This window comes from Oncorhynchus kisutch, linkage group LG7 (genome assembly GCF_002021735.2).
Source record: "Oncorhynchus kisutch isolate 150728-3 linkage group LG7, Okis_V2, whole genome shotgun sequence".
Taxonomy (NCBI): Eukaryota; Metazoa; Chordata; class Actinopteri; order Salmoniformes; family Salmonidae; genus Oncorhynchus; species Oncorhynchus kisutch.
Window position 1 is genome coordinate 16,168,197 of NC_034180.2, and position 26,426 is coordinate 16,194,622.

At 42.1% G+C, this 26,426-nt stretch overlaps 1 protein-coding gene across 23 annotated transcripts in view; it reads left to right on the forward strand.

Moving 5' to 3' along the window:
* The window catches only part of nrxn3a (neurexin 3a), a 426,603-nt gene that overhangs the window by 236,276 nt on the left and 163,901 nt on the right, over positions 1-26,426 (forward strand). The window contains exon 1 of one of the 23 annotated variants that reach the window (XM_020487534.2): positions 16,952-17,931. The exons of 21 other annotated variants lie outside the window; for them this stretch is intronic. In XM_020487534.2, the coding sequence (XP_020343123.1) occupies positions 17,628-17,931 (304 nt within the window). In that variant the 5' untranslated portion in view covers positions 16,952-17,627. Of the gene's footprint in view, positions 1-16,951; positions 17,932-26,426 lie in introns of those variants that run through there. One more of the 23 variants, XM_031828543.1, reaches the window with a different exon arrangement.

The window sequence follows — 26,426 nt, forward strand, 5'->3', positions numbered from 1 at the left end:
ATGAGTAAGTAGAGGGCAAAGAGAACGTTCACGGCAATTGAAATAGAACAGAGTCAACATGCTTTCTTCGCTGCATATGTGAGCGAAGAAAGCATGATTGAAATATTCAGGTGCAAAGTAGACAGAGAGTGTTGAGAGAGGAGAGTCAGAGAGAGTTAAACGAGAGAGAGAGGAGAGAGAGAAGAGAGAGAGGAGAGAGCGAGATAGTTGAGAGAGAGAGAGAGGTTACAGCAGTGCCAAATTGGGAACTTAGAGTCAGTTTGAATAGTAGGACATTTTTCTTTATTTCCTGTCTACGATACTCTCACCCATCAGACACACAGCTGACACAGCATACAGAATGGCCTCATGGTGTCAGTGCCTTCAAGGTGTGAAAGCATGGTTCCCTCTTTACCCATCTTATTTACCCCTCTCTCTCTGACACACACACCCACACAACCCCTCTCTCTCTGACACACACACCCACACAACCCCTCTCTCTCTCTCTCTCTCTCTCTCTCTCTCTCTCTCTCTCTTTCCAGGTCTCTCTCCCTCCTTCACTCTTTCAATCTCACTCTCTCACATTCTCTCTCTTTCTCTCTCTCTCCCCTGCCTCCTGTCTCATCCATTCCCACAGCTTGCGGGCACAGGTGCCAGACACTTCCCTGCAGAAAGATGAGGGTCCCCCCTCCGTTTGTTCCCCCCTTCTTTTCCCCGGCTATTGATTGGGCACTATCAGTGCTCCTCACACGTTGGAAAATGACATGAAGCGGCAGAAGGTAGCCATGACGATGATAGGGCCGTTTCCATGGCAATCTCAAAGAATCCGGCAGAAAAGTGCCAGGGCCTGCAGAACTGTGATATAGCTAGCACTCATTTCACTTTAATTTAAAACTCTTTTGAAATAATGTTCTCTGAAAAGGAAAAAAGGAGGGAGAAATTCAATTATGAAGTAGTGGTTTCCTCTTCCTCTGCAGGCTGAAACAGGTAAATTATGAAGTAGTGGTTTCCTCTTGCTCTGCAGGCTGAAACAGGTCAATCGGTCTGCATTATTTCCATTAAGTCAATTTTTTGTCATTATACAGCACCATGTCATTTGGCTTGGTTAAGGTCACATCATGGTCACTTCAGGACCCTGAGTTCACACAAAGGTATCCAAAGGTACACCTACTCAGTCCACTGTAGGCTTTTACTTTGCTATGAAAAATACTTTAATACTGTGAAAAGACCATTCACAAACCAGATCCTTTCATTTTTGTATGTATTTTGACCATTGATACAGTACCAAGCCTACGTATCCTGTGCACGCTCATGGCTATGTGTGTCATCTGTTAATGTGTCATTCCAAACTGCAAAACATCCATGTATATTAGAAGTGTTTATGTGGAGGTGAGTAGAGTGAATCACTGGGCTCTATTACCCCACGCTGTAACGATCAGGGCACAGAGCCACGTCAATGTTCAACCTCTCAGCTCTGCACCAGCCTGCATCCTCTGCCCTCTAGGCTGTGTGTGTGTGTGTGTGTGTGTGTGTGTGTGTGTGTGTGTGTGTGTGTGTGTGTGTGTGTGTGTGTGTGTGTGTGTGTGTGTGTGTGTGTGTGTGTGTGTGTGTGTGTGTGTGTGTGTGTGTGTGTGTGTGTGTGTGTGTGTGTGTGCGCGCGCGTGTGTGTGTGTGTTGTAACTGAATCATTAATGCAGTAAAGGTCTGACGATGTTTTGGACACTTTTTGTGTGTTGTCAGTCCAGTATTACCATTGAAAAGGTCATTGTAAACAGCTTTTTAGCTTCTTCACCTGATATGACTATTGAAGTACGGTGTTCACAAAATGGTATCCAAACCCTAGATGAGACTTATTGTTAATTCCGGTTGTCTGTCATGTTAAATTGAGTTATTCCATGTATCTGGCAGTTTATAATGCCTTGTAGCCCATGCTGGGGAGTATTCTACTGCTGTTTCCCCCATATACATTTAGACACAATATACATACAGAACCTCAATCTGCCACATCAAATGTAGAGTTCATACATCAGAGTCTAAATGAGGCGACATCTTCAACGACAGCAATGCGGTTCAAACGCACGCAACACTGCCTCCGCCTCCGCCTATCTGCTCCCAAGCTTCCCACTTCCTAGTTAGCATTCCGAGTTCTAGGAAGAGAAAAACGGCAGGAGGAAAAAGCAGGAGCACTGCCAGAACAAATTTCCAATGTCAGACACGAGCACCGGAGCCTGCCACCGACGACAATAAATCAATTTCTATTTAGATCAAGAGGATTCAAATGTAAGGGCCCTTAATGTGGGCCGGGGAACAAACAGTGGGAGCGGGTGATGAATGTGCCCAGGCACAGTGATGGGCGGGCGGACTGATAGCCCACTATCAGCGGCATCCATCTTCCTTTCTTCCTGGGTCATTTTACTGGAAGCTGTCCAACACACTCAGACAAAATGTCAAAGATACAAAGAGGCTCACTCTGTTCAGTTCAGTTGGAAATCTCGCTGTGGTGTTTGTATATTGCTAGCTAGCTGCTACTTGGCTCGCAGTGTACATTTCATACTAAACACTGGCTTTTTATGTCCGAAAACATCAATCATTGAGCATACTGTGTCTTATTAATTTTGTATCTTTCAAGTACTACAGTACTGGTTGGACAAACTCTATAGCAGGCTATGGCTGATATTCCATCTAGTAGCCTTCTTCATCAGCGTTTGCTGTGTTTTCTGCAAACGTTTGACATTGTTTTTTATTAACCCACTGTTTTATCAAAGGCAGCTTCTCACACAACGATCTGTTTTGGAAAGTTAGTGTGAATGGAGCAATAATCGCCTTGAAAAGTCTTCGTAAAATCTGCCCTGGAATTTCAGTTGTTGCAGGCCTGAACATGATGTTTACCTGTGACATACTGTAAGTTACAGATTTAGCATTAGGAAGTTTAAACAATAAAGTCCAATTGTGGGTAACAATACATCAGGGATTGACTACAGACTGCATGTTTCCATGCCTGTACCTTAAACCCCAGTTCTTTGAACAGCCCAAGGCCAAAACTAATCTCTTACAGTAACGGCCTATTCAATTACCATGCACCAGGAGACAAGAGGAGGCAGAGAAATCAATTAGAATACTTTGTTATCGCAGTACTCCATCTCAAAGGAGATAGCAGATGTTATTGCCCACAGAGACTTGCCTTTGTTTGCAGGTTTCACTCCTTGCTCCACGGTGTGTGTTTACACTTGAAAGGGAGATAGATATCTCTCTTGTCTTATGGCATGATGAAATATGACGACCTTTGATACTGCAAGAGACGATAAGATGGTTCTTTCTCTCGCACTCGCGATTGTGTCTTTGGCCCCCAAAGCTCTACAGTCAGATAGAGAGAGAGATGGTGAGAGACAGAGAGAGGATAATAGGAAAAGACAGAGGCGAGAGAGAGAGTGAGAGAGGTATTACAATCTAATAAAAAAAAAATAGGCCGCAAACCTATTTCCTCTCTTTGGTATTCCTTAAGGGGCTGCTCTGCCTCTGACGGTGTGATCCTGTTCGATTTTTCTCTTCACTTTTTTTATTCTCCATGTCTTGGTCCTGGCAATTGTGTTCCTCTCTGTCCTTCCCAATTTGCCTCTGTGCTACATACAGCGCGCGGATATAGCCACCATTGCAATGTCTTAGAAAGTCACCCCTTAAAATATGCGACCTGACAAAAGCCATGATTTTGTAATAAACTACATCACAGTGATGTGTTTCCTCAGAAATGTGTGTCCTTGAAGGTTTGTTGGAGTCATCTTTGTTTGAGGTTCATGGTTGGCAAATTAATTGTTGAATTCTAATATCCTTTGCACGTTGAATATGGCTGCTTAGAAATACCAAGCAACCTTTCTCTCTACAACACCAACCAGTTTCACAAAAAACGTGCAAATCCATAACCCCAAAGGACAACAGTTTTCCTTGCTGTTAAATGTCCTTTCCTCGCCTTCCGAGCATCCGACAGCATCTATGATGAACTCCAGACTTCTCCTCTGTTATTGAGATGTTTTCTCCCCAAAATCAATATGTAACAACCCCAATTAGACACAAATTAATAATGATCGTTGAGCGCTTCAATTAGATGCTGAGCGGAAGCCGGGGGAACTTCACAAACAGAATGCTAATTAGTGTTCCCGTGGTTACGTGCTTCTCAGAGCATTGCACACAGCTGATAATTGTATCAGCCTGTCGCACCACCACCGACAAACTTCCTGCTTCCCTTTGATTCATGTTCCTAACTTTCTTTCTTTTTTCCTTTCTTGCAAATGCCGTCTTGCTGACAGAAACCTCAACAAAGAGAGAGAGGAGCAGCATCAGACCTAAACAGGAAGAGTCCCTTGCACAATTGGCAATAGGCAACACTGGGAGAGTGATAACTGCAAATTAGAAATTATTTCTTGTTTATACTTGTCTCCCAGCTTTTGATCAGGTCAAATTGCTCAACTTCTGAGGAAGCAGCATGACACGAGACGTCATCGCAGCCTCAAATTGGATTTCGGAGCTCGATAGCTTTGGGACTGTAAGGTTCTGTCAGCATTTTTGTCAAATTTGAGTTAATGATATTTAAATCCTTGTTCTTTTCAATTTTGTCTACCTATATAGTACTCTAAATACCCCCAATTCATGTTGTTAAGTTCAAAAGAATACAAGATCAAAATTGCTGACACCATTCAAACCAATGAGGGGTTGGAACTGTAAAGCCACTTATCTCAGAATCATCTTTTTTGCAGATACTGTAGAACCTTATAGTCTCAAGCTCTCGATGCTGTTGCCAGGGTTTGGGCAAAGAGGCAGACTAAAGGAACATGGTTGTCATTTTTAATGAGGTAAAAAAAACTTGATTGGTTTGAAGCGTGTCATTTTTCGGTTAGTGCAACCCGTCCCTTACGCGCTCCTGTCAATCAGATAGATTTCTAAAAGTCCCACCCTATCATTGTAAATCCAAAGCCACACAGATGTTGTAAAACAGAGAGAGACTCTTGTCAGCTCAAATTCAATTCTCACTGATCAATACCGTACAGTGCCGGAAAGTATTTAGACCCCATACATTTTTCCACATTTTGTTACGTTACAGCCTTATTCTAATATTGATGAAATAGTTTCCCCCCTCATCAATCTACACACAATACCCCATAATGGCAAAGCAAAAATAGTTTTTTAGACATTTTTGCAAATTTATTACAAATAAAGAACTGATATCACATTTGCATAAGTATTCAGACCCTTTACTCAGCACTTTATTGAAGCACCGTTGGCATCAATTACATCCCCGATACTTCTTGGGTATGACGCTACAAGCTTGGCACACCTGTATTTGGGGAGTTTCACCCATTCTTCTCTGCAGATCCTCTCAAGTTCTGTCAGGTTGTATGGGGACCGTTGCTGCACAGCTATTTTCAGGTCCCTCCAGAGATGCTCGATCGTGTTCATGTCCATGCTCTGGCTGGGCCACTCAAGGACATTCAAAGACTTGTCCCGAAGCCACTCCAGCATTGTCTTGGCTGTGTGCTTAGGGTCATTGTCCTGTTGGAAGCTGAACATTCTCCCCAGTCTGGGGTCCTGAGCGCTCTGGATCAGGTTTTCATCAAGGATCTCTATGTACCTTTCTGCGTTCATCTTTGCCTCAATCCTAACTAGTCTCCCAGTCCCTGCTGCTGAAAAACATCTCCACAACATGATGCTGCCACCGTGATGCTTCACTGTAGGGATGGTGCCAGCTTTCCTCCAGACGTGAAGCTTGGCATTCGGGCCAAAGAGTTAAATCTTGGTTTCATCAAACCAGAGCTGTCATGTGCCTTTTGCTGAGGATTGGCTTCCGTCTGGCCACTACCATAAAGGCCTGATTGTTGGAGTTCTGCAGAGATGGTTGTGCTTTTGGAAGGTTCTCCCATCTCCACAGAGGAACTCTAGAGCTCTGTCAGAGTGACTACCGGGTTCTTGGTCACCTCTCTGACCAAGGCCCTTCTCTCCCTCAATTGCTCAGTTTGGCTGGGTGGCCAGATCTAGGAAGAGTCTTGGTGGTTCCAAACTTCTTCCATTTAAGAATGATGGAGGCCACTGTGTTCTTGGGGACCTTGCTGGAGAAATGTGTTGGTACCCTTCCCCAGATCTGTGCCTCGACACAATCCTGTCTCGCAGCTCAACGAACAATTCATTCGACCTCATGGCTTAGTTTTTTCTCTGACATGCACTGTCAACTGTGGGACCTTATATGGACAGGTGTGTGCCTTTCCAAATAATGTCCAATCAATTGAATTTACCACAGGTGGACTCCAATCAAGTTGTAGAAACATCTCAAGGATCATCAATGGAAACAGGATGCAACTGAGCTCAATTTTGAGTCTCATTGCAAAGGGTCTGAATACTTATGTCAATAAGGTATTTCTGTTTTAAAATTTTAATATCTTTGCAAACATTTCTACAAACTTGTTTTTGCTTTGTCATTACGGGGTATTGTGTGTAGATTGCTGAGGATTTTTATTTATTAAATCCATTTAAGAAGGAGGCTGTAACATAACAAAATGTGGAAAAAGTAAATTGGTCTGAATACTTTCCCAAGGCACTGTATATAAACTACCGTTCAAAAGATTGGGGTAACGTAGAAATGTCCTTCTTTTGCGTCTAGTTTGAGAAACACATGCCTCCCAAGTCCTCAGCTGGCAGCTTAATTAAATATTATCCGCAAAACACCAGTCTCAACGTCAACAGTGAAGAGGCGACTCCAGGATGCTGGCACAGACACTGGACAGAGGAACTCTGCCTAGAAGGCCAGCATTCCGGAGTCGCCTCTTCACTGTTAACGTTGAGATTGGTGTTTTGTGGGTACTATTTAATTAAGCTGCCAGTTGAGGACTTGTGAGGCATCTGTTTCTCAAACTAGACACTCTAATGTACTTGTCCTCTTGCTCAGTTGTGCACCGTGGCCTCCCACTCCTCTTTCTATTCTGGTTAGAGACCGTTTGCGCTGTTCTTGAAGGGAGTAGTACACAGCATTGTACCAGTTTCTTGGCAATTTCTCGAATGGAATAGCCTTCATTTCTCAGAACAAGAATAGACTGATGATTATCAGAAGAAAGTTATTTGTTTCTGGCCATTTTAAGCCTGTAATCGAACCCACAAATGCTGATGCTTTAGATACTGAACTAGTCTGAAGAAGGCCCGTTTTATTTCTTTTTTAATCAGAACAACCATTTTCAGCTGTGCTAACATAATGCAAAAGGGTTTTCTAATGATCAATTAGCCTTTTGAAATGATAAACTTAAATTAGCTAACACAACGTGCCATTGGAACACAGGAGTGATGGTTGCTGATAATGGGCCTCTGTACCCCTATATACTGTAGATATACCATTAAAAATCTGCCATTTCCAGCCACAAGTCATTTTCAACATTAACAATATCTACACTGTATTTCTGATCAATTTGATGTTATTTTAATGGACCAAAATATGTATTTTCTTTCAAAAACAAGGACATTTCTAAGAGACCAAACCTTTGAACGGTAATGTACATGATGTATAATGTAAGATGATGTAATTCTGTCTGAACTCTGTTAAGACCTACTGTTCCACAGAGACATATTATACGCAAGAAAAAAAATATACGGTCTCATAAGGTATTTCCTTCCTGAAAATAATGTCACTACACGTTGAAACAGAGCAATAATGAAGGAAAAAAATAGGAATGCGTTCATTTTTTTGCAACTCTCGTCCTGATATGATTTCAATGTGAAAAATGTTCGGAGAACGCTCCTGCCTCAGTGAGGTGGAAAATTGATTAACCAGTTTAGTTATAAAGCCCGCCCATTACTGCTGAATGAACTTCTCCTGAAGATTAATTTTCATCTGTTTTCTTTTAGTCAAATCGTCAGAACACCTGCCTGGAAGCATAGCATTGCAGAGCAGGGGATATATCACCAACGCTATTGCCTTTTAAGCAGGTGGAAAACACTGAAGGCAATCATCCACTAAGTCATTTTCTTTTATGGTATTTTTTGGGTCCCAGGAAACAAGTTTGGCATAATTCTGTCTGTTTCGCAGTAAAATAATAAGTACTGGAGAGATTGGAGCATGCATATGTGAGAGGGTGATTATGTTTGCTGCTTTTAGAGCAAAAAACAATAACAATAACAATATGTTAGACTTTAACTTTTTTTTTTTACCCATTGGATGTATACCCAAGCCCAAACCTAGACTAGAATGCAGTACAATGAAATCCTCAGCTAGATTTCTACAGCAGCTTAGTTGCTTTATAATCAAAGACACTAACACGAATAGATAAGGTACGCATTGTGGTGTATTGATGTTTAATAGTATTTGTGTAATTCATATCCATCAAGCAGAGCCCACACCCTCAAAACACATTCCAGAATAGAGGAAGTATTGGGTAAACATGTGGATCAAACCAAATGAAACATATGAAGGGGAGACATAGATGCAAAGAAATAAACAAGAAAGTGGAGGCATAGAGAATTAGGTGAGGTTTTTACCACTGGCAAGGTAAAAAATCATGTTCATGTTTTTTAATAAATACATGTGATAGCGACGAAAGCCTGAATGGAATGAATTCATATTGGTTCATTAACACAATAAATCCCTATTTTCCCTAATTTAAAACAGTTAAAGTCCACATTCAATGTCCTGTATTCTAAAATTATATAAAATATTCTAAATTCCAAATTCTACATTCCAAATATTCTGAAAAGTGACATGCATTCCTTCTTGAATCATGTATTAGAGGAATCAGATGATGTCCTGTGCGATGACATTAAAAGATGATAGGCTTTGCAGCCGGTGTAACACTGTCATTTCTCTCCCACCAGGACACATGGCTTCTATTAGTTGCTAACAGATCTGCATACAGTCACTGCCATATCCATTTCTCACTGTGAACACTGTGATAGACTAGGCAGACAGACAGAGGCAGGGAACAGAGGTTCAGTGGAAATGAACATTGTCAGCATGTTCTAACATTCAATGTGGTCTAAGTTATTGACTGGACTGTAAAGAAATAGCAGTAGGCCTACAGTATAACGTATGTCTTTCTCTGCATACTCTACACACACAGCGATGACGGGGGAAGCAGGTGTGTGTGTGTGATGCTTGCGTATGCATGTTTGCCTGTGTGAGCAGTAAAGAAACACGCCGGCCTTTGAGCTAACGATCCTCCTTGACCTCTCCTCTTCTATGACCAAGGCACTAAAGCCTTCCTTTAGTGATAAGCAGGCTGTGTCCTATTGATTTGCTGTAATTCCCCTTATTGGCTCAACTGTTAATACAGTGCACTGGATGGTGATGGATTCAGCAGTAGTGTCAGCTAAGATGTATTTGTGTGTATAACAAATAGATAACATACTGTAATTATATCTACATAGACAAACGCACAAATCTGATTGCATGCATGAAAACACACATACATACAGAAAAACAAAAACGTTCAAGCATGTACACGCACAAAAAAAAAACGCATATAAATGAAAATATTTAATATAAATGTGTAAATATTGGAATTAACTTGTGTCGCTTGTGGTTTGCATCATCTATTTCAACCAAGGTCGGTTCTATCCCTTTCCCCAATGAAACAAGACATTAACTTTGGAGCACCCCAAGGTTAGTTATACTACATATTTAAAGGCCCAATGCAGCCATGTTTATATCAATATGAAACATTTCTGGGTGTCAATTAAGTACCTCACTGTAAAAAATTGCTTTTGTAGCTAAAAACTATTTCTTAAGCAATAATTTTGCAAGGACTGTCTGGCAGTGGTATACAGTGCATTCGGGAAGTATTCAGACCTGTTGACTTTTTCCACATTTTATTACGTTACAGCCTTATTCTAAAATGTATTAAATATTGTTTTCACTCAATCTGCAAACAATAGCCCATAATGACAAAACAAAAACAGTTTTTTCAAAATTTTTACAAATGTATCAAAAAAATCTGAAATATCAAATTTACATACGTATTCAGACCCTTTACTCAGTACTTTGTTGAAGCACTTTTGACAGCGATTACAGCCTCAAGTCTTCTGGGGTATGATGCTACAAGCTTGGCACACCTGTATTTGGGGAGTTTCTCCCATTCTTCTCTGTAGATCCTCTCAAACTCTGTCAGGTTGGATGAGGAGCTCAAGTCAAGAGCTCAAGCTCTGGCTGGGCGATTCAAGGTCATTCAGAAACTTGTCCCGAAGCCACTCCTGTGTTGTCTTGGCTGCTTAGTGTTGTTCTGTTGGAAGGTGAACCTTCGCCCCAGTCTGAGGTCCTCAGCACTCTGGAGCAGGTTTTCATCAAGGACCTCTGTACTTTTTTCCGTTCATCTTTCCCTCGAACCTGACTAGTCTCCCAGTCCCTGCTGCTGAAAAACATCCCACAACATGATGCTGCCACCACCATGCTTCACTGTAGGGATGGTGCTAGGTTTCCTCCAGATGTGACGCTTGGCATTCAGAACAAATAGTTAAATCTTTGTTTCCTCAGACCAGACAATCTTGTTTCTCATGCTCTAAGAATGATGGAGGTCACTGTGTTCTTGGGGACATTCAATGCTGGAGAAATGTTTTTGTACCCTTCCCCAGATCTGTGCCTTGACACAATCTTGTCTTGCATCTCTTACGGACAATTCCTTCAACCACATGGCTTGGTTTTTGCTCTGACATGCACTGTCAACTGTGGGACCTTATATAGACAGGTGTGTGCCTTTCCAACTCATGTCCAATCAATTGAATTTACCACAGGTGGACTCCAATCAAGTTGTTTAAACATCCCAAGGGATGAACAATGGATTCACCTGAGCTCAACTTTGAGTTTCATAGCTAAAGGTCTTAATATTTCCGTTTCTTTTTTACAATTTACTGCATGGTGATTTCACCATGAAAAGCCGAAACTCCCTCTCATGCAAACCTGCTGATTAGAACGTCATGTGTAGATTGCATTTTCAACCAACTATCAGGAAATAACACTGATCAAATTATTCCACACATTTACGGTGTTAGTTTTATCAGCTGTTGTACAATATGATACTGAACACAAAATGCAAACACATGCATTTTGACTGCACTGAGCCAAAACTACTGCGTGTGCTATCAGCGTTAGTGGACAGAGTTTAAGACCATGTCAATCAACAAATGTAGTTATAAATGTAGTCTGCCTTTCACACGCTCTGTCTCCTTCCCATAGAGCGGACTGTATAGTCAAGAGATTGACATGGTGTGAAACTGGGAGTGGTATCTAGGCATGCTGCTGACCATAGCTCTCTCCTGTAATGTATCCAGCATGCAGTTCAAATGCCAGTCTTTCCCCTCAGGCGCGAAACAAAACCAAAGACAGGCCAGCTGAAGCAAACAGTCTCTCATGCATACAGATCAGCCTCTCTAGCACTTACCACGTCCATCTCCTCTCTCCATTCATGAGGAGACACATGTTTTATCTGCTTTACGCCGTCACATCTGACATAGCACTTCCCCAGAAGGCAACATTGGTTTCAGTGACGTCATTATAATGTACTTTGTGACGTCATGGTCAGGTTATATGCTGGATGTAATTGGATGGTTTGTAAACTTATTTTAAGCAACCAGAATATGATGTCTTTCCCACGACATCATGAAAAGTATGTCTTTAGGACTTGGTAATAGTATTTTGAACTGTCTTTGCAGATTCCTGCATATTAACAGAGAAAGTAGAATTAATGTTATGCTATATTTAGTCTCTTAACCTGTGCTTCTGCCAGTGACAAGAAGAAAAGTGGTCAAACCGTTTTGTTACCTGGATAAGTTACAGTTAGGCTTGTGTTGTTTCATATTTCATGACCACATTTAAAGTGATTCATGTGTTTCCCTACAATTAGTGGAGGATTGCATTGAGGGGAGGGAGATGGTGACAGTTCCTGTCAGGGGTACATTGCAAGCTGGGTGGCAAGTTTAGCAAGAAAACCTTAGCCACACTTGTTTAGGTGTTTGTGTGTGTGTGTGTGTGTGTGTGTAGTGACTGACTAACTACTGTCACTTGAGATGTGAAGTGTCCTGCTATGACATGAGAAGTGCGTGTGTATGTGTGTATGTGTGTGTGTGTGTGTGTGTGTGTGTGTGTGTGTGTGTGTGTGTGTGTGTGTGTGTGTGTGTGTGTGTGTGTGTGTGTGTGTGTGTGTGTGTGTGTGTGTGTGTGTGTGTGTGTGTGTGTGTGTGTGTGGTGTGTGTGTGGTGTGTGTGTGTTAGTGCTGAGCGAATAGTGTGTGAGGTTGGTTTAGTTTCGGGTCGGTTTTTGAAAAAGAATCAATTTTTTTAATTTAATTTGAGATTTGTTGTATTTTAATGGTAAATGCATTATGATGGTTCAACGCTGTAACAACACAGAATAGAATTATTGATGGTAGTGAACGCCCATTACTACTGTATCACTTATTAGGCTCTAACCATATTTATTCACATTACTTTTTTAAAAATTCAAATATTTTGGTTGTGTATATTACATATTTGTTTTTAGTACGATGTCTTTATTATTTCATAATAAAACCCCAATGATGGTAGTTGTTGCCCATGTACTGCTTATCACTTATTAATAAGCCATATAAACCAATATTTGACTTTAGTCAAATATATCAGTTATTGTGTATATCACTTTTTATGTTATTTGATGACTTATTATTTAATTCCAAGTCATCATCTCGTCTCCGCTCAGGTAGTAGCAGCCAGCCAGTCAGCCAAAGAATCTTTGTGCTCCCTGAAGAGGCATCCTTCAGGCTGGTGGGCTAGCCTAGCTGGCTAGCTGCCTGCTGTCTGACAAAATCACTATTTCAGTAGTTTTTCAAAGTAGATAGGGCATACTTTTAACACGGCTAAATAACAACTATCAATCAATTAGATGTATTGTTATGTAGAGATCACTGAGGTATAAAGAACTGGAGACTGCGTCCAAGATAATCTGATTGTTGTTTTCAAGGTAATCAACTCGCGTTCGCATACGCTGATTTATGGACCGACATCACATGCGCATTAGCACTCATTGCGCATGCACAGGGAGCAGCTCAAGCAACGCCGACTTCCTCATTTCAGGAGAAAAAAAAAACATGGCAGACATTGGATAAATTTAAAATTGTAATAACTTTGGCTGTGAGTGATAGAAAAAAATAGTCCTCAACGATTATTTGAAAAATCGGTCTCAGCGATGTTTTCTGCACAAAGGTGACGACTAAAGTGTCTTATTAGGAATTTTCTAATCTGACTCGTCTATGTGGCTGTCTATGGAAATTGTCTTTCTGGGCCGGGTGTATGTTAAACTGCAGTACCGAAGCAAGACTGTAGGAGCAGTTGAAATCATGCTTCTAGACCAGAACTGGCCCCTTTGTAGAGATTTTATAAATGTTTTATTTTTTATTAAACAGTAACATGAAAAACATAAACATAACAGCCAGAGGGATTCCACAAAGAAATAAGAGGAGAAAAAAACACAAATCCACATTATATCAATTCAAATACAGACATGTAGCAAATACATTTTTTTGGACTTTTGTTTTGTATACGATTTAATGACTCTAAATAGTTTTCCAAATCAGATGAAAAATGTTCCTAATAAAGTCAAGAGATTTAGGATATACTCACTTTCAATTGTGGAATCAGTGTAGTAAAATAATATGTCAAACTTAGACATTTCAGGGATGCAACTGCTCTCTTATCCCTCTCGTGTCTCTGTATTGCTCTTCCTCAAATCAAATCAAATCAAATTTTATTTGCCACATACACATGGTTAGCAGATGTTAATGCGAGTGTAGCGAAATGCTTCCTCTCCATATTTGTCTGCTGGCCCACAGGCAGCTGTATGTGCAATGGATTCTGGTCATTGTAGTTAAGCACATTTGTCTGTGGGCACCTCCAGATTCCCCAGGATGTGACTGACGTCTGCACTGCTCAACTTGTCTGTGGGTTGCAGTGAGTGCAGGTATGAGGTCAGTAGGCTTTGGAGCTCCACATTTTCTGTGCTTATCTATGATGAGTTGGACAAATTCAATTAGTTATTTAAAAACTGCAAATAAACCAACATTTTGTGTGTGTGTTTCTACATGTTCATCAGAGAGATAGAAAAAAAATAATATATGTTGCATATTGAGTGTATAACATATATACCATATAAAGAAAATGGTTGATGGATGAGAAGAACATATTCATGCTAGCTACATTAAAGCTATTTGTACCACTGGATGCAAATGATTGATTTATATGTTCCATTAGTAGATTGTATGCACTAGCTGAAATGACAATCATTCCCGTGATTATCATTGTGATACATAAATCATGTTTTCGACTCATTATAAACAAACCCCCCCAAAATATCCTCTCTGTGTACCTCCATTGGAAAAACCTGTTTTCTAGTATTGCCTTGTGCCAAATGTATTCGACAAAAGAGTTGTGTCTGAATTTAATGGGACAGAAAAATAGCAGTTGTGATAAACGAGCACCTTTCCAGCTCTGAGATTTTTTTCTTCTTGATACTTAACCTACACAGTTATTGGTTTTCAACCCCCTTTACACATGCAATTTCTCTTCTCGCGTTTCTTGCTACTCTCTTTATGGGGACCTGCATGAATAATTGTTACCACGTAGGGTTAGGATGAAGTTATGAAGAGCAGGTAGCGACACATACTGGAAATCTGCTTCTCATCTGAGCAATATGGAGTCAATTGGCTGTCTATAACAATGTTTCCCAACTCCAGTCCTCGAGAACCCCAACACTGCACATTTTTGTTGTAGCCCTGGACAACTTGTTAACTAATTATTAAGCCCTCAGTGAGTTGAAGTAGGTGAGTTTGTCCGAGGCTACAACAGAAATGTGTTCTGTTGGGGGTACTCGAGGAATGGAGTTGAGGAACACTGGGCCAGAGGAACACCAAGCAATCACTGAACCCAGACAGTTTCTGTTGTTTAATATTGACTCTCATTGAATACAAAGGGAGAGGAAAGAGTAGACATTACTCAGAGCACTCTTGATATTCCCGATAGTGGACTAGTTCTCTGTTTGAGATGTAGAGCACAGACAGAGATAATCAAACCCAGAGCCAAAGACCAGGAGTCCCTCCTCGGAATTTGAATGTCCATTAAGCCGAGATTTGCATGCAGCCAGTGCCCCACATTGGCCCATGGATAGATAGGTACAGTACACGCACGCACGCACGCACGCACACACACACACACACACACACACACACACACACACACACACACACACACACACACACACACACACACACACACACACACACACACACACACACACACACACACACACACACACACACACTGTATTCTGATTCTGCCTGATAGAACCATAGATTAACAGAGGTCTGAACTCCCTGGCATTTTGTTTGTATTTATTTCATTTTGAAATGCAAGAAATGTCTGAATTATGCATAGACTACAATGCATGTGTCAGGTCTTAGTTAAATGTATTTTTGAAATGTAAAAATGAAGAGAATTAGATCATCGTGGGTACAAGCTTACATTAAAAATGTAGTTCCAGGACCTAATCTGATTTCCCATGTCATGCATCAGCATTACACTTCCCAGTAGTTCCTTTGGTAAAGTCACAAATGGATGGTTGGAAATAGCACCGAATGCATTGTCCTAATTTGATTCCGAGAGCCTTGTTCTATTACGGGTGGAAACATCAGTGGTTCTCATGCACCTTAAGCTCGTTAGTGTTCCCTAATTTCCTATTTTGGGAAGCGTGGTGGGAGCCGCTGGTTTCCTAATGCGATCAGAGGGGAACAGAAATGCGGAAAATCAGGGAGGATCAAAAGCTTTTCCATTAGAATATTCCCTTGTCAGTTTTGGTTTGCCATCGCGCGGGACGTGGCTGGAGACAGCGATTTGATTCCGATTCTGTCGAAGGCTGAGCTGGCAGCGCATATCCACACTCAGCTTTTAGTTCTGTCTCTCTCTCTCTTTACCACATTTCCAGTATTCTCTCTCTATTCCCCCCTCTCTCTTTCTCTCTGTCTCATCCTCCTCTCTCCGACTTTGTCTCACTCCTCTCTCTCCATATCTCTTTCCCTCTCACTCTGTCTCCCTCCCCTGAACACCGCTAGTTGCCCTTCTCTGCAGCAGTCCTCTCCACCCCCACCCCCTCCTCTGCTTTCTATGAGGATTTGCATTAAGCTGGCCCATTTTGTTTTTTCTCCTTCTGCACCACCCACCCACCCACCCTTTTGAACCCTCCCATCCCATTCCCACTGTGTTGTTTCACCTGAGCCCCCCCCTCCCTCTCTCTCTCCCTCTCTCTCTCTCTCTCTCTCTCTCTCTCTCCTCCTCTCACTCTGTCTGCCTGTGCATCTCCCTTCTCTCACTCATGCTCTCAGTGGTGTTGCCTGCTGTATCCAGTGAAGGATCCGATTAGGATCCCTTCTTCTCTCTTTCAGAGCAGGAGGCTGTGTTCAGGTGCTGAGCCTGAGACAGAGGGGGTGAGTGGAATCACCAGGACCCCCCCCCCTACTCCTCCTCCCCCTACTCCTCCCCCCCAGAGAGGAGTATGAGGCACTGAGACACACAGAAGAGAAGAGAAAAGAAAGGGGATTTATTTTCTGCCCATGGTGTCTATACTGCAGCACCTTTGGAGCGCTACAGTGGACCAGTGGCCACAGAGCAAACAGTGAGAAAGTGGTATTTATGTTAGGTGATAGATGTGCTGTTTTGTTTTCAAAACAGTGGTTATTTCTTCTATATGGATGTGGATGAGTGGTGATAAACCAGGTGGTTATATTTTTCCTCTTCATCTGTGCTGATTGGGTGTGTGTGTGTGTGTGTGTGTGTGTGTGTGTGTGTGTGTGTGTGTGTGTGTGTGTGTGTGTGTGTGTGTGTGTGTGTGTGTGTGTGTGTGTGTGTGTGTGTGTGTGTGTGTGTGTGTGTGTGTGTGTGTGTGTGTGTGTGTGTGTGTGTATGTGAGAGAGAGAGAGAGAGAGAGAGAGAGAAAGAGAGAGAGAGAGAGAGAGAGAGCGAAAGGGACAAGCGGCGCTCTGCCATGTGCGACTGATAGCTGCTCGAGACACACGCAGAGTGCGCCACATCAGAGAGCGAGAGAGTGAGCGCAGCAGATACGCTCTCAGCCAGAAGAGCAGCAGGAGCTGTACACGACGACACACAAAGGTCCAGAGAGGGAGAGACAGAAAGTCATCAGATGTTCCTTTCCTTCGAGGAAAAGAGAAGCGCGAGAAAGAGAAAACACTTATTTTGCTTTACCTTCGGGGCAAAGTGGCAAAGAGCGTGAAGACTGTGAGAGCACGAAAGAGATACCCAATGTGCTTTCCCCTTGGACAATTTAGAACATGAGAATAGCTCTCTAATTTGAGTTTAAATTTGCTGTTCTTCTGGGAAATTCTGTAGGAGATTGAAACCTCCGATTGCAATGTCAGTGTAAGGGGTGTAAAAGCAATATAGAGATCCGCTGACTCCTCTCCCCCGGAACGACTCTGAGCTGGAGTGCTGTGGGTTTAGCTGAAACTGAAGCCGGACCTGAATACGGGTACAGGAGCTAAACCAAGTGGACGTGGGTTCGTAGTGGTCCTAGTATGGGGATGTGTCCATCATGAGCCTGGTCTCAGTAGAGTTTCCCCCGTGCCGTACATCTGTTGTCAGTCCTTTGGGCTTGGATCATGCTTCGTCCCTCCGGTTTCGCGCTGTCGCGGGGCTCCGGGGAAGGGGGTATGTACCACCACCCCAGTCCTCTCCGCCTGCGCCTGAGCCCCTGGATGTGGTCTCTGACTCTGGGATGTATAGCTGGGTCTGTGTGGAGCTCTTCTCCCAGGGGGAGGCAGGATAACAGCGTGGCTGCCGCCGGACCTCAGGAGCAGGCTACGTCCTATACCCACCCGGAGCATCACCTCCACGGGACGCGGCATCACTCATCTGCACCCATCTCTATCTACCGCTCGCCAGCCTCTCTAAGGGGTGGCCATGGTGAGTTACACTTTTGACCTAAATGAACTCATTCTTAAAACTTAAACCCCTAACCCTAAACTCTAACCTGCATTTCTTTACCCTAACCTTAAGCAACCAGGAACGAAATTCCCTTAAGAGTAGACTATTAATTCGTCACTCTCTGCGTAAACCGCAATCTTAAAGCAGCTCTTAATATAATTTTTGAAGGGAAAAGGGACATAAAGCAAGCGAAGCAAACACAGGGTCAAAAGAGAAAAAGACTAGAGAACAGATGGAGAAAAAACTGTACAGCGAAAAAGACCCACTCTCCTCTTCTCTCTCCTGTGCTTTGCCATATTTCTGGCTCGGATTAGGGACCCAGTGCTAATAGCTGCTAATTGTAGAGAGTCTTCTTCAAAGCCATCAGGTGCATTAGCTGATTGGCAGTAATAACTCTGTGGTGTAGCTGTCCGCTGGGGAAAGGGGATGAGGAGAGGGGGGACGAGGAGAAGGGGGAAAGGGGGAGAGTTTGGAGAGGAGGGAAGAGAGGGAGAGAGAAGGGTGTCAATAGGGCTCTATTGGTCCTCTGATACCATTTAATTACTGGGCTGCATAGTGCTGGTGTGTTTTGGTGGGAGCGTGTGGGAACTTATAAGTGTGCAGCTATTTTGCAATTATAGGGGAGCTCTGCACCCTTCTCTGACAGCGCCACAGCAGTTATTCCATTACAGCAAAATGCTGACTGGGGAAGAGGGTATATTCTGAGTTTGTGTGTGTGCAGGGCTAGACAATAACTTTTTTTTAATCCATATAACTGATTTTACTACTTGTGTGATAGCTGAAGCCACTTGTCGACCCCCCTTCATCTGGGACATTCCATTGCCTGAAGCGACATCTCTCTCTCGCCCTCTTTCTCTTTAGCCCTCTCTCTCTCCATAGCCCTCTCGCTCTCACCACCTGACCTCCAAAGCTTGATCAATTACGCCGCCTCCTCCTCCTCAGACCTCCTCAGTGTCTTGGCTGGCTTGGCAATTTTTTATCCTAAAAATGTATGGACATCTTTTATTGAAACTAGTTTCTCCCCTTTTCTAAAATCCTTAGCACATTACTCAGTCGCTTCTACCCCCCAAAAGGAGAAGTGTTGTTGTTGTTTTTTGTTGCGAGGCAGCAGTAGCTGAGTGTGGAAGCCTGCGTTCAGCAACATTTTAATTACAAATTCAGCAAAGACCTTAGGTGAGACGGGAGGTGCGCTCAGGCTTAGCTTTAGAGTGTTGAGGCATGGCACGCTGTGTGGTGCTGGCGACTTTGGACTGTCTTAGCCCAGCTCATTACAATAAGAGAAAAATACTCAAATCAAATCACATTTTATTTGTCACATGCGCCGAATACAACAGTGAAATGCTTACTTAAAACTTTCTTAAAACGTACAATGCAGTTTTAAGAAAAATACCTACAAAAATAAGAAATAAAAGTAACAAATAATTAAATGGCAGCAGTAAAAAAAACAATAGCGAGGCTATATACAGGGAGTACCGGTACAGACTCCTCTGCAAAGGTGCGTTGCAATGGAAGAGGAGGAGGAGAAAAAAACGATTGTCTTCTCACCTCTGAGAGACTTCTGTTGGGGTTTTCTACAGCATCTGACGAGCTTGTTGTGTGTGATGCTCTGTAGGTACTCTTAGAAAAAAAGGTGCTATATAGAACCCTAAAGGGTTCTTCGGATGGCCCCATAGGAGAACCCTTTGAATAAACCTTTTGGGTTCCATGTAGAACCCTTTCCACAGAGGGTTCTACCTGGAACCAAAAAGGGTTCTTCCTGGAACCAAAAACGGTTCTCCTGTGTGGACAGCTGAAGAACCCATTTGGAACCCTTTTTCTAAGAGTATGCGTGTGTTCACCTGTGTGAGTGTAACAGGAGTTAGTAAACTGTGATGAATCAAATCACCAGTTTCCCTCATTTGTTTTTGGTTGAATCTCCTTGTATTTTGTTGGGCTCTGTGTGTGACGTCAGCGCTGCGCGCGTGAGCTCGTTCGGGGCTGTTTCCATCTGAAAGAGGTAGGCTGTGTCCTCTCCGCCCTCCCATTTTTTATTTGATAAAACTCACTAAATGGACACAGTAACCAATAAAAACATTGTACTTTACTCATACAATATCAGTCAGGATTTCATGTTATAAGTTTGTTTTCCTGAAGTAATATGACGAAGCTATTTTGCTAGCAGGCTAATGTTAGCGCCTTGCTAGCGTTCAGTGTCCGGTGGCAGGGGAGGGGAGACAGGGGAGGCACAGCAAATATATAGCCTGTACGACGCCCAGCCCTGATGTCCCCTTTCCTTATGCCCTGTGATTCAGGTATGGAGATTCTGTATGAATTATGTGGGTGTGTTTTGTCTATTCATGTACAGTTGAAGTCTGAAGTTTATATACACTTAGGTTGGAGACATTAAAACTCATTTTTCATGAGGTGGACATCTACATTGTGCATGACACAAGTCATTTTTCCAACAATTGTTTACAGACAGATTATTTCACTTATAATTCACTGTATCACAATTCCAGCGTGTCAGAAGTTTACATACACTAAGTTGAGTGTGCCTTGAAACATCTTGGAAAAGTCCAGAAAATTATGTCATGGCTTTAGACGCTTCTGATAGGCTAATTGACAGAATTTGAGTTAATTGGAGGTGTACCTGTGGATGTATTTCAAGGCCTACCTTCAAACTCAGTGTCTCTTTGCTTGACATCATGGGAAAATGAAAAGAAATCAACCAAGACCCCAGAAAAAAAATTGTAGACCTCCACAAGTCTGGTTCATCCTTGGGAGCAATTTCCAAACACCTGAAGGTACCACGGTCATCTGTACAAACAACCGTATGCAGGTATAAACACCATGGGACCACGCAGCCATCATACCGGTCAGGAAGGAGACGCGATGTGTCTCCTCGAGATGAACGTACTTTGGTGTGAAAATTGCAAATCAATCCCAGAACAACAGCAAAGGACCTTTTGAAGATGCTGGAGGAAACGGGTACAAACGTATCTATATCCACAGTAAAACTAGTCCTTAATCGACATAACCTGAAAGGCCGCTTAGCAAGGAAGAAGCCACTGCTCCAAAAGCGCCATAAAAAATACAGACTATGTCCTCTGGTCTGATGAAACAAAAATGTAACTGTTTGGCCATAATGACCATCGTTATATTTGGAGGAAAAATAGGGAGTGTATGTACACTTCTGACCCACTGGGAATGTGATGAAAGAAATTAAAGCTGAATAAATAATTCTCTCTACTATTATTTTGACATGTCACATTCTTAAAATAAAGTGATGATCCTAACTGACCGAAGACAGGGAATTTTTACAAGGATTAAATGTCAGGAATTGTGAAAAACGGAGTTTAAATGTATTTGGCTAAGGTGTATGTAAACTTCCGACTTCAACTGTATCAGATTCAATAGCCATTTGACTAATTGGCTCATTCATTGAGCCTAAAGTAGGTTACATTGTTTTTTAATTGAACATCCTTTTTAAGATAGTATTTTAATAGAAGAGTAAAATCCTAATTGAGAACGTGGTTCGTATTTATACCTGTGATTTCGTAAACACTTTTTATTCATATTGTGGGTAATTTTGAATTACATTGAGGGGCTTTGTTATTGTGAAACACTATTTGAACCATTCTGTTTTTACATCACTAATTCCTATTCTTTCATCTATGTTATCTATTCATATTTCAACATTGGTGCCTTATTCTATTAGCTATTGATCTTAAAGGCTTTTTTAAATTTTATGGTAATGTTCTGTCCTATTGTAATGTTCTATCCTATGTATTATATCATACATTGGGAATGTATGGCAGAGCTGTTTCCATCTGAATGAGGGGAGGCACAGCAAATATATAGCCTGTAGACGTCCAGCTCTGATATCCCCTTTCCTTTCGCGCTGTGATTCAGAGCTGTCAATTAAGCCAACCCTCAGCATGACTTATTTAAGGCGCCAGAACACAATGCAACAAACCATCGGACATTGGCGCGGCACCCCAGCTACATGAGTGTGTGTGTGATGCCTGTATAGGCTTGTGTATATGTGTGCACCTGCCTGCGAGCATGCTTGCATGTGTGTGCGCGTGTGTGAGTGTATGTGACTAATCAGCCTCCTGTTCTCCCACCTCTTTAATAAGAGAGCATAGAGTTTGCTGTGACTGGGAAGGCATGATGCGTAAAGGGGATAACGACCTGTAGAAAGGCAATTGCGACAGGCCAGGGATTTGTCCCTCAGACGTAATGATCTGTCTGTTGCCTTTGTCTCCAAACCAAGCTTATTAGTGGGTATACAACAATAACTGCCATTGTGTTGTTTTGTTACACCTGTTTTCACGGATTAGGAAGGCAACATACAGTATCGAAGAAAACAGGATGTTTGCACACCTGCCTGAACTAGGTGGTTTGCTAGAGCATTGCCAGTGGTCACAGTTGGATAGATGGCCTTAATCAAAATCCCCTTTGAAGTGGGCTGGTGCTGCTGTACCTGCCAGTGGCACAGAACTAAGTGTTTTGGGCAGCCATTAGAGAGATGAGAGAGGGAGGGGCTATGTCCAGACCAAGCCCCTTTAGCTGGACAGGCAGCACAGTGGATGTCTCCGAGAGAGAGAGAGATTTCTGATCATGATTTTTTTGCAGATTTAATTTCACAAGCTAGAGGGGTACCTGCATAGGCTACCTGAGTACTCTATCCATTCCCCTCACTATTCAGACATATCTATTTCAAGTCTGGAAATGGAATGTAATATGGATGTTGCACTCTTCTATGTGAGCAGGCTGTGAGATCTATAACCAAATGGGTTTTGGAGATGCTCAATTCAGACATCAAAGCAATCACTGGCACACTCTGATTTAAATCAGACAAAGTTATGTATATATTTTTCAGGGAAACCAATGGGCCATTGGGGTCCAGTCCTTTTCATTCATCGTCTTGACTTGGTTTAAGAAATGTAAAGTTAATGAAATCTTGTCTTGTTTAAAGGTATCCTAAATTAATGTTCTATTTCTCCCCCTCTCCCTTACACTATAAGACATCTTGGAGAAGTACGCTCTGAACCCATTGAACTGGTTGTAAAGATGTAAAAGGTTGTAAAATAAAAAAAAGTTGAGCATTTTTATTTTTTATTAATGGCTGACTTGTTTTAATTTAGACTTTCATTCCCCTTCTTGATAAAGTGGGTAAAATATGAAGCATAATTGGTCATAATTGCAATAATAGCCTCATATTACCATTCTGCCAAAAGAAACAGTTAAACACATCTTACAATCATCGGCATTTCCATCATTTTCCATAATTCAGTCGAATAATAAAAGAGAAAGCAGTTCGGAAATGACTTTCACTTTTACTTATTGTCTTCCCCTTCGCTGACTTCAATCACCTACATCATATTCTTAAGAGTTTTTATTTTCTCCGTCCTATACGATTTGATTAACTAGCTTGCATTTGACTTGAAAAACAGGCGCTGTGAACGAGTTCAGACGAGAAGTAATTGGCTCCCACAATGGATGGTTCTAATTCAGTTCCATTAGAACAGATGGGAGACGGCTGCACTGGAATAAGCGATTGTGTTACCACCAAGTGGCCCTTTTTATTATTTTTCAACCTTTGACTCCTTTCGACACTTTATTAAGTGAGTTAGCTCGTTACTTGATTTATGGTTCTCCCAGTTTGTTAGTCCATTCATTAACAGAATCTTTAACGCTCAGTTCATTCAGTGTATTTTTAAGGCTGATACTACAAATAACTTGTTCCATTAAATTGTTATTAATGCATGGAATAGCCTGAAAGGAAATTGGGATGGAGTTCAGAGCAAGGGCATATGCCCTTTACACGTCTCTTTTGGTGAGAGCCTTGGGTGTATAGTTTGAGACCCAGTATGAGATTTGCCATGCTGGGCACTAAAGGCAATGACATTCTAATAAGAATCCACATAAGAATGCTATTGTCAAAGTACTTCCAGTTCCATCATGGAGGATAGTTTCCCTTAAACTCTTTCTGCTCTAAGCATTCTTTCCCAGAGGAACCCAGGGCACCCCCAGACCCCAGAGTGAAGGAACAGAGTGAAACCTGTAGGATCAAAGGGACGTTTAGACCCGAATCCTCAGTATGGGATTATCATACTCGGCAAGACACTGGAGGAGACCTCATAACAGGATCTCATACAGAGATAGATAGGGGGAGAGGTAGGGAGGGAGAGAGATAGTGAGGTATTTTTACAATACTTTTTTCTTTGCAATGCATTTGCTTACAGTGACTCTAAATGACCTGAAAATGTTACATTTGTCCACATCATTATGAATCATTGATGATTATTTCCAGAATCGGGTCAACCAAATGTTGCAAATAAATACTAACTAGGTAGAGCTATAAATAGGTAGTGTGCTTCAAAGTACACTATTCATAACCACTAATGTATCATGTTCTCTGGTGAGGAAATATGGTCATGTGTAAAGTTAATATTTTCTTTATTCTCAGTATATCAGTGACACGAAGCCATCTGCCATCCCAGCTCCTTCCTTATTGAAAGGACCATTCATAAGTTGTCAAAGCTTAAGTTTCTGTCATCCACCCATATGTCACCAGAGAACTGAAGAGTACTGTATGTGAAAACTGAACGTCAACATGTTCTTATGACATGACACACACACCATTTTTGTATTATTACTACTTTATTACTTTGTATTTTACACAGTTTCCTCATGACAGTTGAAAAGACAGCAGATGCTGGATGACAAATGTCTCAGTTCTCAGTTAGTGAGGAGAAAGAGCTGTGAGACGGAGTACAGATAGAGGGAGAAGAGAGTGCTGATATGTAGTGAGAGAAGAGGTAGAGCAGAGAGAGGGAGGGAGATCAGAGACATAGGGAGAGGTAGAACTGAGGGACATAGAGAGAGTGGTAGAACAGAAAGCCTGAGGTCCCTGGGTAAATGGTACAGCAGAGAGAATAGCTGGAGGGGTTGGAGAGCACATTGAAAACACTCTGTATGACTAAAGAAGCCCCGACAGTGGGGCTGAGCCTCACAGCCCAGCATTTGTTTGACAGGCTGGAAGACTTATCACTAAAGCCATGGCACGGAACAACAATGACATGACTGATTAGATGAAAGAAAGAGGAAAGAGGAAAACATGTTGAGAGTGTGTGTGTGTGTGTGTGTGTGTGTGTGTGTGTGTGTGTGTGTGTGTGTGTGTGTGTGTGTGTGTGTGTGTGTGTGTGTGTGTGTGTGTGTGTGTGTGTGCATGCGTGTGCATGCATGCCTTCCTTCATGTGTTGACATTTGACAATGTATATTACTGTATGTACGGATGTAATATGTTCTCGTTTATAAAATGTAATACTTTTTTTTTTAAAGTGACATTTAACCATTGTAGTTATAAATAGGGCTGCAGGTAGCCTAGAGGTTACAGCGTTGGGAGTCGTAACCGAAAGGTTGCAAGATCGAAACCCCGAGCTGACAAGGTCAAAATCTGTCATTCTGCCCCTGAACAAGGCAGTTAACCCACAGTTCCTAGGCCGTCATTGAAAATAAGAATTTGTTCTCAACTGACTTGCCTAGTTAAATAAAGGTAAAGATAAAAATTGTCTTGGCTGACATTAGTTTTATGATACCTGCAGTGACATATAACTTGACATAAACTCAGCATACAAAAGAAACGTCCTCTCACTGTCAACTGCGTTTATTTTCAGCAAACTTAACGTGTAAATATTTGTATGAACATAACAAGATTCAATAACTGAGACATAAACTGAACAAGTTCTAAAGACGTGACTAACAGAACTGAATTAATGTGTCCCTGAACAAAGGGGTAGGGGTGGGGGTGGGGGTCAAAATCACAAGTAACAGTCAGTATCTGGTGTGGCCACCAACTGCATTAAGTACTGCAGTGGATCTCCTCCTCATGGAATGCACCAGATTTGCTAGTTCTTGCTGTGAGATGTTACCCCATTCTTCCACCAAGGCACCTGCAAGTTCCCAGACATTTCTGGGGGGAATGGCCCTAGCCCTCACCCTCTGATCCAACAGGTCCCAGACGTGCTCAATGGGATTGAGATCCGGGCTCTTTGCTGGCCATGGCAGAACACTGACATTCCTGTCTTGCAGGAAATTGCGCACAGAATGAGCAGTATGGCTGGTGGCATTGTCATGCTGGAGGGTCATGTCAGGATGAGCCTGCAGGAAGGGTACCATATGAAGGAGGAGGATGTCTTCCCTGTAACGCACAGCGTTGAGATTGCCTGCAATGACAACAAGCTCAGTCCGATGATGCTGTGACACACCGCCCCTGACTATAGTGTCTTAACGACCGTTCCACAGTTGTATGTTCATTAATTGTTTATGGTTCATTGAACAAGAATGGGAAACAATGAAGATCTGTGAAGTTATTTGGATTTTTACGAATTATCTTTGAAAGACAGGGTTCTGAAAAGGGGACTTTTCTTTTTTTGCTGAGTTTATAACTTGACATATTACTTACACGTGTGACCTTCTCTAATCGC